The 20,097-nt window shown below is 44.3% G+C and overlaps 1 protein-coding gene across 1 annotated transcript in view; it reads right to left on the reverse strand.

Annotated features, from left to right (window-relative positions):
- Positions 1 to 579: 579 nt before the first annotated feature.
- The window catches only part of olfm2a (olfactomedin 2a), a gene marked incomplete at its 5' end in the record, with an annotated part of 31,654 nt that continues 12,136 nt past the window's right edge, over positions 580 to 20,097 (reverse strand). The window contains 5 exons of the mRNA XM_084192273.1: positions 580 to 1,798; positions 4,004 to 4,110; positions 4,829 to 5,048; positions 6,534 to 6,689; positions 15,078 to 15,227. Of these exons, the coding sequence (XP_084048399.1) occupies positions 1,124 to 1,798; positions 4,004 to 4,110; positions 4,829 to 5,048; positions 6,534 to 6,689; positions 15,078 to 15,227 (1,308 nt within the window). The 3' untranslated portion in view covers positions 580 to 1,123. The remainder of the gene's footprint in view (positions 1,799 to 4,003; positions 4,111 to 4,828; positions 5,049 to 6,533; positions 6,690 to 15,077; positions 15,228 to 20,097) is intronic.

The following is a 20,097-nucleotide window of genomic DNA, read 5'->3' on the forward strand; positions in this document are numbered from 1 at the left end:
TGTCATTGAATAAACAGGAACACAGTGAAAAGGTCACTGTTTATGCAGGTGGTGTCATACTGAGTGTCTGTCTATTGTAGTGCAGAGCAGGCTGGAGAAGAACTATGTACTTTTAAAGAGATGGAAGCAGATTGAAGCGTGCCAAACGCAAACAACAGCGGACGTCAGTGTTGCCTGGGGCCTCATTTCTGTCTCAATGCTAATGTTGTCACATCTTTACCATTTTTATCTCTCTCTCTCTCTCTCTCTCACACACTCTCCAATCCCTCCACACCTCTTTTCTTTTCATCCATACTGTTTATGACCACTCTCTTTCTTTCACTGACAGATCCCCTTGGAAACAACAACATTGTGGCTGTACTCAAACTTTGAGATCTTCACGTGGTGAGAGCTCAAGATGGACATGTTATTTTGCGTGTTGTTTCTTCTGTCGCGTTAGGATGATTATTGAAGGAAATTGAGCTTTCAAAATGAAAATAATTTCTAAAGAAAATGAGTTATTTCAGCCCTCAAAGAGAATAATGGTGGACGTAGTCTACTCAAGAGGCGGGAGCCACAATGAAGGACAAAGTCTTAAATGGTAAAGGTTGATATTTATTTCTCATCACAAATAAAAAGAACCATGCTTACTCATCACAGAAAAGAAAATCAGAAAGCCTCCCAAGTCTGTATATATTTACCGACCTTGCTGTCGAAGTGTATTTTTTTCCCAAATGAATAACAGCAGTCTATGAAGAAGATTGAAATGCTTTAAAAAAGTCCAAGCCTCCGTCTGTCCATCTGTCTGCCCGCCCACCCCCCCTCCATAACACCATTATAGTTTTGTTGTGTGATCGGTCTGACTCTGCCTATGGGTTAGCCTGGTCCCAGATCTGTCTGTGCTATCTTTCCAACACATACGGTCATTGTCACACTAGGAGTTGTCAAGACAGCACAACAAACCTGGGACCAGGCTAGCTCTAGGTGTCTCTCCATGGAGGCTTGTGAAGGGAGGACGGCACATACTAATGACTGGAATGGAATCAATGGAATGGTTGTTTGATATCGTTCCATTCATTCCATTCCAACCATTACAATAGGCCCGTCCTCCGATGTAAAGTGACACCAGCCACCCCTGGTATCTCTAGTCCCCAGCGGTCTTAATGACCTGGAACAGAGTGACGTTGTAGAGTACCTGGTGTCCGTTGTTCCAGGTGTACAGCACCCTCTCCCTGGGGTTATAGTCCATCATGGAGATGTGGGAGTACTGGTTATGGAAGGGGATGTCTGTGTACTCGTAGGTAGACGAATTAGTATAGTAGGCAAAGTAGATCTTAGCCCCGGCCAGGTGGGAGTTGGTGACGTACAGCGTGCCACAGATCATGAAAGACTCTCCGGCGCTGCGCTTGGGGAACCCTGTGTCCCATGTCTGCAGCACCTCCAGGCTCTGCTGCTCCAGTCGGCTGATGACAATGTTGCCGGCGTTGGGGATGGTGGTGTAGACGGCCCACAGGCCGTTCTCGTCTGCCATCAGGTCGATGTCTGAGGAGCCTCCCCAGGAGTAGGGGAAGGTGTTGTTGTAGCCGGCCCCACTGAGACTGCGCTGCACCAGAACACTGCGGGACCTGAAGTGGTACTTGATGATGATGTTGCTCTGGTACTTGTTGTAGTAGAGGGAGCCGTTGTAGACCACGTGGCCAGTCCCCGCCCAGGGGTGGGGCAGCAGGTGCTGAACAAAGTTCTGGCCTTTCATGAAGTCGTTTAGGGTGCGGTACTCCAGGACACGACGACCCTTAAAGTAGCCGTCCATGGACCAAACCTAGAGATAGAGATAGAGAGAGAGAGGAGGAGAGAGAGAGAAGCAGTGAGAGTGAGAGAGAGAGAGAGGAGCAGAGAGAGAGGCAGAGAGAGAGAGAGAGAGAGGAGCAGAGAGAGAGGCAGAGAGAGAGCGAGAGAGAGAGAGTGGAGCAGTGAGTAAGGATGTAAACATAGTGATAATGTTGTGCTCCATTACATCAGAGGTGTCTATTCTTCTTTCTTCCTGATAACCTGCCTACAGCAGTGCCCTGAGTAAAGTGTGTGTTCATACCTTTTTTCATGCGTGCGTAGGTGTGTGCATGTGTTTGTGTGGTGTATGTGCAGTGCTATTGATCTACTGTGTATGTGTCTGTGTATGTGTCTGTGTATGTGTCTGTGTGTCTGTGTGTGTGTGTGTGTGTGTGTGTGTGTGTGAAGACCTTGTCTGTATGCTCTGCAGTCAGACCAGCCTGCCACACTGCCCTTTCCAGCCCACTTACAGAAAATCAATCCCGTTAGCGTCTCTTTCTCTCTTTTCTCTGCTACTGAGAATGACTGGATCGGGTCATTGACAGATCAGCCCCCTCCATGACCCAAACTCCACTCATCCCCTGGCCTCTCCACTATTAATTGATTCAATTAAACCACAATCAGCTCATTTATGTACTTTTTATTTAACTAGGCAAGTCAGTTAAGAGCAAATTCTTATTTACAATGACGGCCTACAATGTATCTTAATGTATCAGGCAAGGATTTAGGTCCTATCCACTTGTTTTTAGGCTGATCGCCGGAGGGAGGGAGGGAGGGAGGACAGGAGCCCTGGTGGTGCTGGAATAGCAGCTGAATTATGGAGGAGGGAAGATTATGGAGCATTAAGTATTATTTCTCCTTTTCACAGTTAAACGAGTCCCTAGAGCATGGATGGGCTTTACTTGTGCCATGGTTGGGACACGCACAGGCAGACAGGCATGTCTGAGAGAGAGGTTTTTTGTCATGTAGCATTCGGGAGGCAGAGTGGAGCCAATTACATTTCACTCTCAGGAGCCAATGACATTTGGGATCCCAAATGTGATCACAGTGATGGATACGGGCGTTAATGTGATACTCTTTGGATGTATAGGGGCTATAGGATCAGTGATTGATATGAATTCTAATGTGATGTCAGTGAGCGAAGTGATCATTAAACTGCATGGGGGAGACGATGAACTTTGCTGTCTACAACACAACATTCCATCTATTTAGTCTGGGACATGATGACACTGTTTAGATGAGAAAGTCCATCTTAATTTTTCCCCCACGGAAAGGAACGTCTGTCCTCTCCTCCCCTCTCTCTTTCCTCACTTCTCCTATCCTCCATTCCGCTCCCCCTCCACGCATCCCCTCCCCTCTCTTCCCCCTCTTCCACCTTCTCTCCTCTCCTCTCCTCTCCTCTCCTCTCCTCTCCTCTCCTCTCCTCTCCTCTCCTCTCCTCTCCTCTCCTCTCCCCTCTCTTCTTTACTCTACACCAGAGGGGCTTGTTAACGTGCGACAACATGTCATCTCCAATTAGGAAAACCCATTACTGTATCATCTGTGTCCAGACTCACAGCCCTGTCTCAGTCTCTGCTGCTCTGCTGCTCGGCTGGCAGTCACACTGCTGGTAATTACCCAGGTGATTGGAGAAACTTCTGCTTAAACAAGTCGTTCATTTCTTCCCCCATGACAGAATGATTAATCAGCAGGAGTACTGTAGCTGTGATGGGATGGGACGGGAGGGAGGGAGGGAGGGCTGCCATCCATCAGTGACTCAGCTCTCAGTGACTCTCTGGAGTCTGACAGACTGTAGGTAAAATAGTCCGTCACCAAAGTACCATTACAGCATACAACCCCCCTGTGAGGGTCCTCTGGAGCTGTAGTCTAAGCCATGTGATAAACTGTGTTTTGGGGGTCAGGGTGTGTGGTTTGGTTTTTACCGGCGAAATGTCCCCACTCTGAATGTTCCTTCTTTTACTATCCTAGGACTTCTGGTCATCACAAGGATAGTAAAACAAGGAACATTCAGAGTGGGGACATTTCGCCAGTCCCCACAAGGAAAATTGCTTTTTTAGGCTTACAATTAGGGTTAGGTGTTAGGGTTAGGTTTAGGGGTTAGAGAAAATAGGATTTTGAATGGGAATCAATGTTTTGGTCCCCACAAGGATAGTAAAACAAACGTGTGTGTGTGCGTTCATGTGTGTGGAAAACTTACCCGGTTGTCTGAACTAGGGATCATGGTGTCAGTCATCCAGGAGCCGAATCTTGACCCTGACGCACGGATGGTGATGGGGTTACTGACGCCGGTCAACTTCCCACAGCCTGCGACACACACACACACACGCACCCACCCACCCAGAATATCGTGAAATATTAAACAGCTAAAAGCAACATTTTAGCTGCAATCCCTTTTTCTGTTAAATCATCAGTTTATATATACAGGATTTTACTAAATCAGCAGTTTAGCTCCACATATTACATGAGAATGATCATTTATCCGGGCATCTCTAGGCCATTACTGGATAATTTATCCAGCTTAATACTAGTACTGTACATTAACATCACGAGAATGTTGACCATTAATAACCTGCATCTCAGCTAGCTACATTTCACATTGCTTATAGTGCTAGTGTATCATTAATGTGTTGGATTAAATTGATCGTAAAGATACTCTTCTGGTTTTTATAATAGTGTTTTCAGAGAGCACTGCTTGACTATTCATTGAGAAAAACAAGTAAGTCCTTTATTCTAAATCCAACTGCATCTCAGGTTGTGAACAAATACATTTAGTATAAAAAATATTACAAATGATCTGTGTTAGGTTCTCACATTGCCTAGTCAATTTGGATAGCCCTTACAGTATTATGTACATGTAGACTACCTCTAACCAGTCATAGTAGAGTAGCCATAAGACGTTCTGTTAGGGTTGGGATGTCAGCATCTTTCTATCAGTATAATGTCATCCTGGATCTTCACCTTTATGGATATTTATGGATCTCCACAGACACTACCAACCACACACCCCCTCCACCCTCCTCACCCAGTTTCTGCATGCAGGAGTGGAGCCTGGTCTCCAGCAGCAGGACCCTGTGTCTCAGCTCCTCGTAGTCGTAGGCTCCCATCTCCTCCTGGATGGCCATGAGCACCAGGGACAGGTTCCTCACCTCCTCCCTCAGCCGGCTGATCTGACGGGCGTCCATCTTGTACTGCTCCAACACCGGCAGCAGGGGGAGCAGCTGGGTCACCTTGTCCTTCAACTCCTGGGGTTGGAAGAAGAGAGGGGTGACAAATGGGAAGATTGGATTCAGAAAGATGAAAAACAGTAGAAAGAGGAGTGAGAGAGAGGAACCACACACATTGCAAACAGAAGGGCAGATTTGTGTGTGTGATGGTACTGGCTGCATTCGAATGTCAGAACTAGTCACCTTTCTCATGATAAATACCCAAATGTGTTTTCATGCATACTGTTGATCCTGGACTCTATTGTTTCATTTTCCAATGCAGACCTCTTCCTCGTCCGGGGGACCTATCCCATCTATCCTAGCCTAGCCTCAGCTCCACATCTATGACTGATCTGCTGTCAGGGAGGTGGTGGGGATGATTTCTCATAGGCCAGTGGTGTATCGATGAAGGGGTAGCAGGAGAGGAGAGAAGAGGTAGCCTGAGGTAGCCTGCTATGCTATATCAATGCAGCCCTGTGCTGTACGGCAGTTAGGAGCAGCAGGTGTATCAATAAAGCTAGTCCACCACAGGAGGGGCTGTTTTCTCCTTGTTAAGTTTAATCGTAAATCTGGTGATGGAGCAGCTCTCAGCCACACAGCGCCACATCATAAATCTAATTTTACCCAGTTCACCCCCTGTAAATTCCCTCTCGTTAATCTCCCGTGCCCTGCCATCGGCGACGTTGAGCTCCACAGATTCATCAGGCTGTCTCACAGAAAGTCAAATGCAGCTTTTAGACTTATGCATTTTTTTTCAACCCATTGGATCGTGAATGAGTATTCATTCACATTTGGAAGGCTATTTGAATTTGCACGACTTGGCATATGTTAGTGATATTAAGATATATTGATGAATGGGGGGGATTTCGTAAAACATTGCAGTGACTTTAATAATAAAACGTGTTGAGAGAGAAACACCATGAGGCCATTCCCCAGGCCCATCCCTGTTGCCGTGCAGTCCCAGCAGTAAAGCAGGCTTAGGCATTAAAGCATTTATCAAAGCATCTTTTAATCAAACCATTTTATGGTCCATCTAATATCCGAGAGAGTGTAAAGAAAGGCCTGAAAAGGCATACTGACAGGAAGACAGAAACACTGTAATAATGGAGCCTGAGATTCCACTTGTAGGAAGATAAGGAAGAGATAAATGTGAATATATATGGCTGTTAACTGAGAACAGGCAGAGAGAGCGCGAGCGAGAGAGAGAGAGAAACACTCTTGTCCTTGGTCATGGGGTTTTAATAATGAAGGTGCATTTGAACGTGCTCAAATTGCCTCCTGTACATGACTCAATTACACTGAAGTAGCAGATGAAGATAAGCTATGTGAGTGTTAGTGTGTCATTATGTGTTGTGATGTAGAGGAAGCTGTAGTGAGTATTCTTTATAAATACTGTGATAGAGTACAGGAGGTTCCTATAGAAAGTTCACACACGTAGTTTAGAAATATGCTTCGCATAGAAACCTGTGTGATTTAAATTCAGTACACATGAATGGACACATGCACGCATCTCATGTGCGTTACCTGAAAGCTCTTGGGGTTGAGGCTGCGGGGGTTGTCTGAGGCAGTCTTCAGCTTGACGTCTACAGCCTTCATCAGGCTCTCTGTGTTCCTCACATACTGAAGGTCCCTGTTGGTCCGCAGGTCCAGCAACTCCATGGACTGGGTGATGTTCTGGACCTGTCAGTCAAACACATACACACGCAGTTAGGTGCACAGACGCACAGAAAGACAGAGACAGATAGATACAGAAGCCCCGTTTATACCTGGTTCTAACTTGCGTCCTTTTCCTGATCTTGTCCACATTCCGATTGTGCCCACATTTTTTGACAGGTGTCGACAATCAAAAGACACAATGTGATCTGATTGTGATCAGATCATCCTGCCCACCTCCAGAGGTAGTCAGACACACATTGTGTCTGGATATCTTACAAGTGTAGACAGATCTGTACATAGAAACCATTTAAGTCATCATTATTCCTAAAATCATTGACAGGTGGCACCATTGACTGACTACATCAATATGTGTCTTACAATAAATAAATACATCTTATTTTGAAAGAATAGCTGTGAAATAATTTGCATAAATGAAGGGACCAGGAAGTCACAATGCAGACCCAGTGGACAGATAACAGACACATGTTAATACCATGTGTAGACACATTTCTGGACATGTGGGCACAATCAGTATGTGGACAAGATCAGGACTAAGGACCCATGTTAGCACCATGTATAAACGGGGTCAGACTAAGACAGACACGCAGTCAGACCCACACAGAATGACATGTTTATTCAGTGGCATGTTTTTTCCTTTTTATTAAAATGAGTGTGCTGTACCGTACTCCCAACAGCACTTTGCCTTCACTTCCTCTTATCAGAAGTTAGTTGTGTCTTCCTCCTCTCACCACCAGATGTCCAGCCCACCCACTGTGACTTCCGCCCACTGGAACCACCCACTCACTATACACTCTGCTACTTCTCTATTCCATCCACACACTACACCCACTCTCCCACACACATACTGGCCAGGGTTCAACTGGCCAAACCTTATGTAACTAATTAACATCATTAAATATTCATTTGTGTATTAATTTATGTACATTAATTATTATGGAGTTTGTAGTTAATTCAATTTGTGTATTAAGGTATGTACTGTACATGAATTACACTACATATACAAAAGTATGATTAGTGGATTCGGTTATTTTAGCCACACCCGTTGCTGACAGGTGTATAAAATCTAGCACACAGCCATGCAATCTCCATAGACAAACATTGACAGTAGAATGGCCTTACTGAAGAGCTCAGGGATTTTCAACATGGCACTGTCATAGAATGACACCTTTCCATCAAGTCAGTTCGTCAAATTTCTGCCCTGTTAGAGCTGCCCCAGTCAACTAACTGTAAGTGCTGTTATTGTGAAGTGGAAACATCTAGGAGCAACAACAGCTTAGCCGTGAAGTGGTAGGCCACACAAGCTCAGAGAACGGGACCACCAAGTGCTGAAGCGTGTAGTGCGTAAAAATCGTCTGTCCTCGGTTGCAACACTCATTACCGAGTTCCAAACTGCCTCTGGGAGCAACATCAGCACAAGAACTGTTCATGAAATGGGTTTCCAAGGCCGAGCAGCCACACACAAGCCTAAGATCACCAGTTCTCTGGAGTGATGAATCACGCTTCACCATCTGGCAGTCCGACGTACAAATCTGGGTTTGGCGGATGCCAGGAGAATGCTACTTGCGCCCCAATGCATAGCGCAAACTGTCAAGTTTGATGGAGGAGGAATAATGGTCTGGGGCTGTTTTTACATTTACATTTTAGTCATTTAGCAGACACTCTTATCCAGAACGACTTACAGTTAAGTGAGTGCATACATTTTTCATACTGGCCCCCCGTGGGAATCGAACCCACAACCCTGACGTTGCAAACGCCATGCTCTACCAACTGAGCTACATCCCAGCCGGCCATTCCCTCCCCTACCCTGAACGACGCTGGGTCAATTGCCCCATGGGTCTCCCGGCCGCTTTTTTACATTTTTTTTACATTTACGTCATTTAGCAGACGCTCTTATCCAGAGCGACTTACAAATTGGTGCATTCACCTTATAGCTAGTGGGATAACCACTTTACAACTTTTTTTCTTTCTTTGGGGTGGGGTAAGGGGGGGTAGAAGGATTACTTTATTTTTCATGGTAGTGTTTCATGGTAGCTAGGCCCCTTAGTTCCAGTGAAGGGAAATCTTAACGCTACAGCATACAATGACATTCTAGACGATTCTGTGCTTCCAACTTTGTGGCATAAGTTTGGGGAAGGCCCTTTCCTGTTTCAGCATGACAATGCCCCCGTGCACAAAGTGAGGTCCATACAGAAACGGTTTGTCGAGATTGGTGTGGAAGAACTTGACTGGCCTGCACAGAGCCCTGACCTCAACCCCATCGAACACCTTTGGTATTAATTGGAACGCCGACTGCGAGCAAGGCCTAATCGCCCAACATCAGTTCCCGACCTCACTAATGCCCTTGTGGCTGAATGGAAGCAAGTCCCCGCAGCAATGTTCCAACATCCATTAGAAAGCCTTCCCAGAATAGTGGAGGCTGTTATAGCAGCAAAGGGGGGACCAACTCCATATTAATGTCCATGATTTTGTGTTCACATACTTTTGGTCATGTAGTGTATATTATGAAGCCTCCGGCTGTGTGTGACTGTGTGTAGACACTGTGGCCTGGCAGGTGTGACAGACAGGTAGCTCCATCCCCAGAGAGGCTTTGAGGTAACACTAACACTAGCTAACGCTAACCACAGACTGCTAGCTAGTTCCATATTCATTCTCCTGGCTGGTTTAGCTATATGTTCTAGTCCAATCTGCTTCTGCTGTCTGGCGGTCCAGCACGATGAGTCATGCTGCTCCATATCTCCTCCTTAGCTCACTGAGGGAGGTGATAAAAGCTGTTTAAATGTCTGTCTGTCTGTTTAAATCTTAGTCTGTCTCTCTGTCTGGACTGTCTGTCACCTGCGGACCTACAGAGACCTATTTGAGCAAACACCATGACTAGGGCTGTGGCTAGGGCTCCCGGTAAAAACATGTTTAGCATCTCCAGGCCCCCACGCATACAAGCTGCATACAAGCCGCTCATGCGCCCCTGTGGAACATCTACATTTAAAAAAGTCTAATAAATACATTTAATACACCATCACAATAAATCCATTACTTATTTTAGGCAGGGCTAAAGAAACATTATGATATGAAGAAAATGTATTTCAGAAGAACAGAAAATGAGTTGGCCTACATGTTATCTTGCTGTGCGCCCATGCCATAGGCTGTAGGCTAGTTCATTTAGCAAATAAGATACACTTATAAGTCCCATGCCATTATTTTATATTATATGATTTTATAGTATTAAGAATATAATTGAACTTCACTGAATAAAATAGAAAGGATATTTTTCCCCTCCAGGAGCGAGTGCGCATATGAAGTGGCTATGTTGAGCGTAAAAGTGATCATGTTAAACAGGTCCTATACTCTAGATTTAGAGTTATTTGGCAACTTTAGTTGTGAATGATACAAACCTTAGAATGTCTTAAATCAAAACATATGGGATGCATGTTGCAAAAAAAACTTGAGCTCTGTTGCTTGCCTCAGGCTACACGCGCTGTTCTCTCATCTAGTGATCATATTTTCATCCATCAGACTATTCTCAATTTAATCTTGTCTTCATTAATATGTAAAATTAGTTTAGATTTAGAATGGCCCATTATCAAATGGGCAGGAACAAAGCCAGGGGAAGAAATACATGTTAACCCTATGCACTCGAATAGCGAATGGAGATTGCTTGCCCACAGTTTGTTTTTCAATCATGCTGGGTAGGCTACTCCGGTTATATAGTGGAGCATGTGCTAAATATAAGCAGCTGAGGAATAAATATAGTAGCACCTGGGATCCTCCTCTTTTTAGTGGCAACCATCAAAAAACTGCTTTCACACGGGATTGCATATAGAAGGAATTAAGGAGAGAGAGGAGATGGAAACGCACCGTGTCAGCCTATTAATTATGAAAATATAAAAAATGCCCTATTACTAAGCTTAAAAATCTAATACAAAATTCACTATAATTGTAGGCTAACTCTGTAAGCCGCCCTGCAAAATCAACAAACCAATAGCATCGCCTAGGCCTAGACGTTCTCTCCCTGACTCATGGATAGACATTTTGGAGCGTAGCATAAGGTAACCAGCCCATCCAGTATGCATAATACTACAGTCCAAACTCAAAGACGATTACTAGAATTTGGTGAATTGTGGAGTATAGGCTATGTATTGTATAATGGCACAATCGTTAATTTAATTCAGGGTTTGTTTTCGGGCTTGGGCTCATATATAGGCCTATGGTATTCATAAGTTGTAATAGTATGGGTGTTTTGAATTAATCATCACCTTAGAAAGTGCTGTTCATTTCGTTGTGTTAGGCTTTGAAACAACATCCACAATGACCATGTTTTCCACTCAGTTTCAACCTGCTGTTGAACGTCTTTCTTCAAATTGATCATCACAGTGAGGTGAGTTTTAAAAGAATGAGACTGTTTTGATCATAAGTGTTTGGTGTGATTTTGAATACATTTGCATTGATGTCAGAGTGGTTAGAGGGACAATAAATCGCTGAGTACCAGGCCATTAGGACCTGATGATCAAGTTAGTGAGTTGGGTACTACCAACGCATGTCCAAAGTGCATAAGAGGAGATTACTCAAGTCACATGGAATTATTATTATTATTAATGTATTTTTTTTTTAGGGTAGATCAGCTTTTTTATTGCAGATAGATTGTGGCTTCCATCAATGTAATTGTCTGCATCATTTCCAATCCCCCATATATTTTCTTGGTAAATATACAGTACCAGTCAAAAGTTTGGACACCCCTACTCATTCCAGGGTTTGTTTTTATTTTTACTATTTTCTACATTGTAGAATAATAGTGAAGGAAATAACACATATGGAATCATGTAGTAACCAAAAAAGTGTTAAACAAATCAGAAAATATTTTAGATTTTAAATTCTTCAAAGTAGCCACCCTTTGCCTTGATGACAGCTTTGCACACTATTGGTATTCTCTCAACCAGCTTCACCTGGAATGCTTTTCCAACAGTCTTGAAGGAGTTCCCACATATGCTGAGCAATTGTTGGCTGCTTTTCCTTCACTCTGCGGTCCAACTCATCCCAAATCATCTCAATTGGGTTGAGGTCGGGTGATTGTGGAGGCCAGGTCATCTAATGCAGCACTCCATCACTGTCATCCTTGTCAAATAGCCCTTACACAACCTGGAGGTGTGTTGGGTCATTGTACTGTTGAAAAACAAATGATAGTCCCACTAAGCCCAAACCAGATGGGATGGCGTATCGCTGTAGAATGCGGTGGTAGACATGCTGGTTAAGTGTGCCTTGAATTCTAAATAAATCATAGACAGTGTCACCAGCAAAGCACCCCCACACAATAACACCTCCTCCTCCATGCTTTACGGTGGGAACTACACATGCGGAGATCATCCGTTCACTCACACCATGTCTCACTAAGACAATGCGGCTGGAACCAAAAATCTCCAATTTGGACTCCAAACCAAATGACAAATTTCCACCAGTCTAATGTCCATTGCTCGTGTTTCTTGGCCCAAGCAGGTCTCTTCTTCTTATTGGTGTCCTTTAGTAGTAGTTTCTTTGCAGCAATTCAACCATGAAGGCCTGATTCACACAGTCCCCTCTGAACAGTTGATGTTGAGATGTGTCTGTTACTTGAACTCTGTGAAGCATCTATTTGGGCTGCAATTTCTGAGGCTGGTAACTCTAAAGAACTTATCCTCTGCAGCAGAGGTAACTCTGGGTCTTCCATTCCTGTGGCGGTCCTCATGAGAGCCAGTTTCATCATAGCGCTTGATGGTTTTTGCGACTGCACTTGAAGAAACTTTCAAAGTTCTTGACATTTTCCAGTTTGACTGACCTTCATGTCTTAAAGTAAGGATGGACTGTCATTTCTCTTTGCTTATTTGAGCTGTTCTTGCCATAATATGGACTTGGTCTTTTACCAAATAGGGCTATCTTCTGTATACCCGCCTACCTTGTCACAACACAACTGATTGGCTCAAACGCATTAAGAAGGAAATAAATTCCAAAAATTAACTTTTAAGACGGCACACCTGTTAATTGAATTGCATTCCAGGTGACTACCTTATGAAGCTGGTTGAGAGAATGCCAAGAGTGTGCAAAGCTGTCATCAAGGCAAAGGGTGGCTTTTTGAAGAATCTCAAATATATTTTGATTTGTTTAACACTTTTTTGGTTACTACATGATTGATGTCTTCACTATTATTGTACAATGTAGAAAATAGTAAAAAAATTAAGAAAACCCCTTGAATGAGTAGGTGTGTCCAAACTTTGACTGGTACTGTATATAACATATTTTAAAATATATTTTCCTTTATTATTTTCCCCTGACCCTACCACCCCTCCCCTAATTGGAGTAAACTAATGGACAATAACACTGAGGCTTCTTCTTCCAGTTTATACATACTATATACATTTTTACGGACACAGTATATTTTACAATAGTTATTTTTGTTTGTTTTTAGTCCCATCCTTCAGCTACCCTCAACCCCTCCTCCCATCTGTCTCTGAAGACCATCCAGTTTTGATTTCTATTTGCCATATATCTTTCAACTGTGCTGTCACGTGGATTTTTACTGCGGCCATGACTCATGACCGCCGGTGTGGCGGTAATATGGTCACCACAACAGCCCTAACCATGACCATGGGTATGGAATTTGTACAGCTTTACAAATGATGCTAGATATGGTGGCATTTTATTGTGGTATTTTACAATCTTTGGATATAATTGAACTTTGTATGGTACATTGTTAGCATATCCTTGGCTGTCTGAGGTGAGGATCATGTCTAGTGCGTTTTAAATGAGGATGTTATATTGGATGACAGAGTGGCTCCATTCAGCCCACCTCCTCCGCTAGTCTATGGTACGCTGGGCGGGCGGCTCAGAGACAGAACCACTGACCCCAGGTGTCCTCATTAGTCTGGCCTTTGTTAGACAGGAGCGGTAGTCCCTCACAGCTGCTGTCTTACAAGCTCACACACACTTGTGCATTTGTCTAAAAAGTTTGTGTGTAGCCCAAAATCTGAGCGAAGGAGATGGCTATCTAACAGTGTGAATAAGATCAGAGAATTCAGGTGTCTCATTGATCCACTGAGGCTTCCACAGCCCATTCAGCATCTCAATTTACCTCAGTTCTCCTTTTCTCTCAGCACCATATCAATGTCAGCCTTCCTCTCGCTCGCTCGCTCCCTCTCTCCCCCCTCTCTCCCTCTCTCCCTCCCTCCGCCTCTCCCTCCATCTTTTTCCCACCCACTGTCTCCCCTCACAACCCCTAACTCAATACTGCATCCTGCCAGGCTCCAGTATATAGAGATGGAGATGTGTCAATGAGAAGTTAGAGCAGAGTGCCCTGCTGGGAAAAAGGCCTGGAGAAGACTCAGCAAGCCAAACTATTAGCTACAACACAACCCACTGAAACCTCTGGCTCTTTGAGGGAGGAGGGAAGGAGGTGGAGAGATGGGGTTAGATATGGAGGAGAAGAGCCTCTCTCTCTCTCTCTCTCTCTCTAACCCCTAGGCCCTCTTCTAGACCTGACAGGATCGGTTAGCTTGCACCTTGTGACTCACCTTGGCTTCTGATTTGCTTGGGTGGCTTAAACCTATCCAATCGTTTCAGACTTACAGGAAAGTCTATGGAGTAGGGGCTAAGACTCGCTATGGAATTCAGTATCACTCTCATCAAACCTGTGTGTGTTGTGTATGTATGTGGGGCATAGAGAGTGGTTGGAGATTGCATTTGCATATTCAGTGCTCTAAGGCCGCTGCCAAGCTATCCCGGCAACTCTCTAGGTCTTGGGATACGTGTTTGAGGATACATGTTTTATACACAGCTTTGTTGAAGGCAGGCACAAAAACAGATGTGTGAGTGAGTGCATGCTTTCATGTGTTTATGCAGGCATTCTATTTCATATGGCTGCTGTGCTGTAGTGTATGAGTGTGTGAGCAAGAGAGATGGTGCGTTTGAGTGTTTATTTACACAGACATTGTGTGTGAACAGTTAGAGTGCAGCTGCAGCAGTAAGCTGGGTGCTCCATTTACTGATTTGGTTCATATTCTTTTTTTCTCACCGCTTTTTCAGCCTAATGGATCCAATTGGAACAACACTACAAGACTAAGGCTCAATGAAGCCAATTTTCATGGGGAAATGTAGGACATGCCCTCCCTTGAAGTGATTTTTCCTAATGCTCCTACAGTCTTTTGACTAACAATATTTGCGTGCATGACTGATCAAATGTCAGTGGGATAGAGTGAGTGTGGCTGTCATAGTGTGACTGTTAATCTCTAAGAGTCTAAATGGTTTACTACAGAAGGGATTGGTCTGTGTCGTGTGTGTGTGTGTGTGTGTGTGTGTGTGTGTGTGTGTGTGTGTGATTGTACCAGACGTGGGTAACAAAATGTCTGAGTGTGTGTTATTGACGGCTGTTACCTTCTCCATGAGCTGGCGGAGCTGTTTGCTGCGTGGGTCTCGGTTACACATGTTCTGGGCCGGGGCCACCACTGTACAGATACACTTCCCATCTGCGTCCTGAGCTGAACTGTAGATCTGCCAGCCCTCCTCTGGGCTAGGATAGAGAGCCTGCATGGAGACACAGAGAGCGAGGGATGAGTTAGTGATAGAAAGAGAGGGAAAGAGAGAGGGAAAGATAGAGGGGGAGAGAGAGGGGGAGAGAGCTGGTCGGATGAAAGAGACAAAGAAAGATGGAGTCAGGGAGAGAGGGAGGGGTAGGGAAGGAGAATGGAATAGAGAGATGGCGTAAAGAAAGGTAAGAAGGAGAAAGACAGGAGAGGATGTAGAGAGAAAACAAAAGAAGGGAGAAAGAGAGAGTGGGTAATACAAAGTAGAGAAAGAGAAGGAGGGATCAAAGGGCTGTGAGAGAGGAGAGCATCTAATACGTTTGGACACAGAGAGGAAATGGAGCTGTTTGGGATCGATAGCGCTGCTCTTTACCAGAGCACCATGGGAGGGGCTGAAAGGATGGATGTCTCTCTTAATAATCCAAATCAGGAGTCGTGCACACACACAAGCATTGACATACTGTACAGAAACACACACACCTGTAAGAGACACGTACACGCAAACATGGCTTTAGTACAACACACACACGCATATGGACACAAACCCCAACACAGAATACAAAGTAAATTGTAATGAGAGAGTGAAGAGCAATGCAATTAAATACACAAGCCCCTCAAAAGTGGAGAGAAAGACAATCAGATTAGAATGTCTTGGGGGACAGACAGGAGGACTATGTGTTTGGAGTATAAAGTAGCAGCCAATTAATTAATTCTCACACACTCTCACTCTCTCACTCTCTCACACTCACCACTCACCACTCACCACTAATGCACGTGGTAAACATTACACAAGATACAGCACATTAACTCTAAATGACGACAGAAACATGATGGCAAACAGCATCAAGCAACATGCCTTTTGATAAGTATTGTTACACATTCATTTTTCAAGGTGCTTTGGGGGTCCATGTTATTCAAGTAGGCAGTAATATTTTGATGTCACAGTGGCACATCTAGCTGGTTACTGTGAGTAATATTCCTGTCAGTCTGTGACCTTTATTATTCCACCTTTACATCATCAAGTTGCTCAGAGTTACCAGCAACTCAAACGCTCTATTCTCTAGTCTGAGGCTAATCTCACTTCCCTTCCCTTCTCTCTGTCAGCTGCCTCAGTCTCATGAATTCTCATTTAAGGTGGAGTATGTGTGTGCCTGATCAGTCTGAGACACAGAAAGGAGAAGAGAAGGTTCTGGGGCATTACAGGACGTGGCAGGTCTTCACTGACTCCTCAATCTCAGACTCCAACATTAATCTGTCTCTCTTCTTCATACATGATCCTGTTTCATCTTCAAACCAGCTGCCTGTTTAGTGTGATAACAGTCAAGAGAATGAAAGAAAAGCCCACCAAAAGTATGTGAACAACTGCTTGTCGAACGTCTCATTCCAAAATCATGGACATTAAATATGGAGTTGGTCCCCCCTTTGCTGCTGTAACAGCCTCCACTCCTCTGGGAAGGCTTCCCACTAGATGTTGGAACATTGCTGCAGGGACTTGCTTCCATTCAGCCACAAGAGCATTAGTGAGGTCTGGCACGGATGTTGGGCGATTAGGCCTGGCTCGCAGTCGGCGTTCCCATTCATCCCAAATGTGTTTGTTGAGGTCAGGGCTCTGTGCAGGCCAGTCAAGTTCTTCCACACTGATCTCGACAAACCATTTCTGTATGGAGCTCACTTTGTGCACAGGGGCATTGTCTTGCTGAAACAATAAAGAGCCTTCCCCAAATAGTTGCCACAAAGTTGGAAGCACAGAATCATCTAGAATGTCATTGTATGCTGTAGAATTTAGATTTCCCTTCACTGGAACTAAAGGGGCCTAGGCCGAACCATGAAAAACAGCCCCAGACCATTATTCCTCCTCCACCAAACTTTACAGTTGGCACTATGCATTGGGGCAGGTAGCTTCTCCTGGCATTTGCCAAACCCAGATTTGTTCTTCGGACTGCCAGATGGTGAAGCGTGATTCATCACTACAGAGAACGCGTTTCCACTGCTCCAGAGTCCAATGGCGGCGAGCTTTACACCACTCCAGCCGACGCATGGCATTGTGCATGGTGATCTTAGGCCTGTGTGCGGCTGCTCGGCCATGGAAACCCATTTCATGAATCTCCCGACAAACATTTATTGTGCTGACGTTGCTTCCAGAGGCAGATTGGAAGTTGGTTGTGAGTGTTGAAACCGAAGACAGATGATTTTTACATGCTTCAGCACTAGGAGGTCCCATTATGTGAGCTTGTGTGGCCTACCACTTCGCAACTGAGCCGTTGTTGCTCCTAGACGTTTCCACTTCACAATAACAGTACTTACAGTTGACGAACTGACTTGTTGGAAAGGTGGCATCCTATGAAGGTGCCACGTTGAAAGTTACTGAGCTCTTCAGTAAGGCCATTCTATTATACTGTCAATGTTTGTTTAAGGAGATTGCATGGCCGTGTGCTCGATTTCATACACCTGTCAGCAACGGGTGTGGCTGAAATAGCCGAATCCACTAATTTCAAGGGGTGTCCATATACATTTGTATATATAGGGTATATGCTGACTACACCGGCTACTAGAGTGCGTCCTCCATCATGAGCATGTTGATTTTCTCCATCCACCCCAGACGCGATCATCACACACAGGTTAAAATATCAAAACCAACAGTGAAACAACTACATTCATTTGGGGGCATGTCAAACACACATGAAACATGAATGGACATTTAGCTATCTTGCTGTTGCTAGCTAATTTGTCCTGGGAGATTGTTATTTTACCTGAATTGCATATGTTCCTTTTTTTGTAGGATCTTTACAGAATTTTGACCCACAGTCTTACAAAATCGTGTGTTGCTTTACTCCGACTATTAACACTAGAAAAACTGGGCATCTAGCAATCCCATTCTGAGCCAATGCATACATTCACTAGTCATTAACACTACAAAGCAATGTTTCCCTCACTAAAAATGTTTTAAAAGTAGGCCAATACTAACAAGCATGACAGTAATATGCAAAACATTAGGAGCAGCAATATTACACACAGCACATGATGCAGCCTACCATACATGCTTGAGCTGTATATAAATCAGCCTAATGATCATGAAAAGTAATATGCAAAACATCTGGTGCAGCAACACATGTACAATACATGCTCCACCATTGCCCTCATATCTTCTTATCTTCACACATATGGTGACTGTGTTCTCCAGGCAATTCACTGGTGCCGAGAAGGTTTGTGCAGAGAGAGACATCTCCTGTTCATTAATGTTTCATAACACTGACTTTTAAATGAAGAGCTTATTAAAATCAGACCCAATTTCATTACCACCCACGAATTACTTCTGTAAGTAATTTCCCTCATCTCCCCGTAATGGCAGAGGAGGGAGCAGGTGGCTGTAGGGGGAGCAGAGGGGAGAAGGAGGAAACTGGGGGTAATTTGTCTCGCAGCTTCTGAGCCGCAGATATATATATATATATATATATATATATATATATATATATATATATATTTGTGTACACACACACACACACACACATATCCATGTAAACATCAGCCCCCATAAGCAGCAGTAGTGGTGAGTAGGAGTCTGATCCGAGTGAGCTGACATATTGTTACACAACACCCACTTACTTAAGTAAATATGATTGTTATTAAATTCCCTCTCCTGGGACGAGAACGGGCTAATTTACAATGGATCATCTAGCATCTGTACACACAGTACACATTCACACCATGCATGCAGGCTCCCAGCCTCTCATTAGCATTTTAACAGCAATCTCCGGAGCATCAAGGGAACAGCAATAAGCTTCAAATGCCAAGCTTGAATAGTATCTGACTGACTGAGACAGACAGACAGGGAGTTGAATGGAGAACTGTGTATATAGTACAATATGTATGTTAACTTAGGCTTTATGATAAAAGAGCTATGAATCTACTGAACATTCAACAATGTTTATAGAGGCAGCAAAGCAAGTCCTGACTATAATCCTATTCTCCCACAGTCACAGACAGATCCAGACGGGTGTTTGAGGAGAGGAGAGAGGTGCTGCTGGTACCCCAGAAATGGCTCCATTAGGAGCTGCAGATTAAATAGAATATGTACAGCAGCAGATTTGGGGATGTCACAGTCAACGCTGCCATGCTAAAGCCCATTAAGGAGATGACAGCGGTAATAAAAAGAATGGGGGATGGGGGATTACAAATCAATGGGGTTTAGTCACTAAAATGAAAATTACATTGCTCTTAAGACGTCTGACCTGCCCCCTCCACATTAATCATCACTAGGATCTCGCCTCTTTCCCCGGGCACCTCCACCAGACCTGGGTTCAAATAGTATTTGTTTTCTTTTGAATGCTCAAACAGTGCTTGATTAAGATCGTCTGGCATAATGGAACCAATGGAGAAGGCCCAAAAGTGCAAATCCCACACATCTGGCACTCCAGACAGGCTCAATCAAATACTCTAAGTACTTGAAAGGAAACCAATACTATTTGAACCAGGGTCTGCCACACCCCCACAGCACACCATTCTCTCCCCACCAGCCATCCTGCCATGCTAGACTGACATAGAGAGAGATACTTAGAGTGAAGGAGAGAGTGAAGGAGGTAGAGAGGGAGATGCCGTTAAAGACTGGCTGACAGAGAAAATCTAGGTCTAATTTCAGTGAGAGGGAAGCAATTTCCTCTAGCTGCTGAGCCTGTGTCTTGTCTCTGTCTCTATCTCTGCACAGTCAGAAGAGTGAGTGACACATTCAGTACCATGCCTGCTGGAGGTGGGGAAGAGGAGTGGAGAGATGTGGAGAGGAGAGATGAGGAGCAGTGAGGAGAGGTGAGATGAGGAGAGAAGAGATGAGAGATGAGGAGAGATTAGATTAGGAGAGTAGTGATGAGGAGAAATGA

This window comes from Coregonus lavaretus (assembly GCF_964263955.1).
Source record: "Coregonus lavaretus genome assembly, contig: HAP1_SCAFFOLD_1951, whole genome shotgun sequence".
NCBI classification, from domain to species: domain Eukaryota; kingdom Metazoa; phylum Chordata; class Actinopteri; order Salmoniformes; family Salmonidae; genus Coregonus; species Coregonus lavaretus.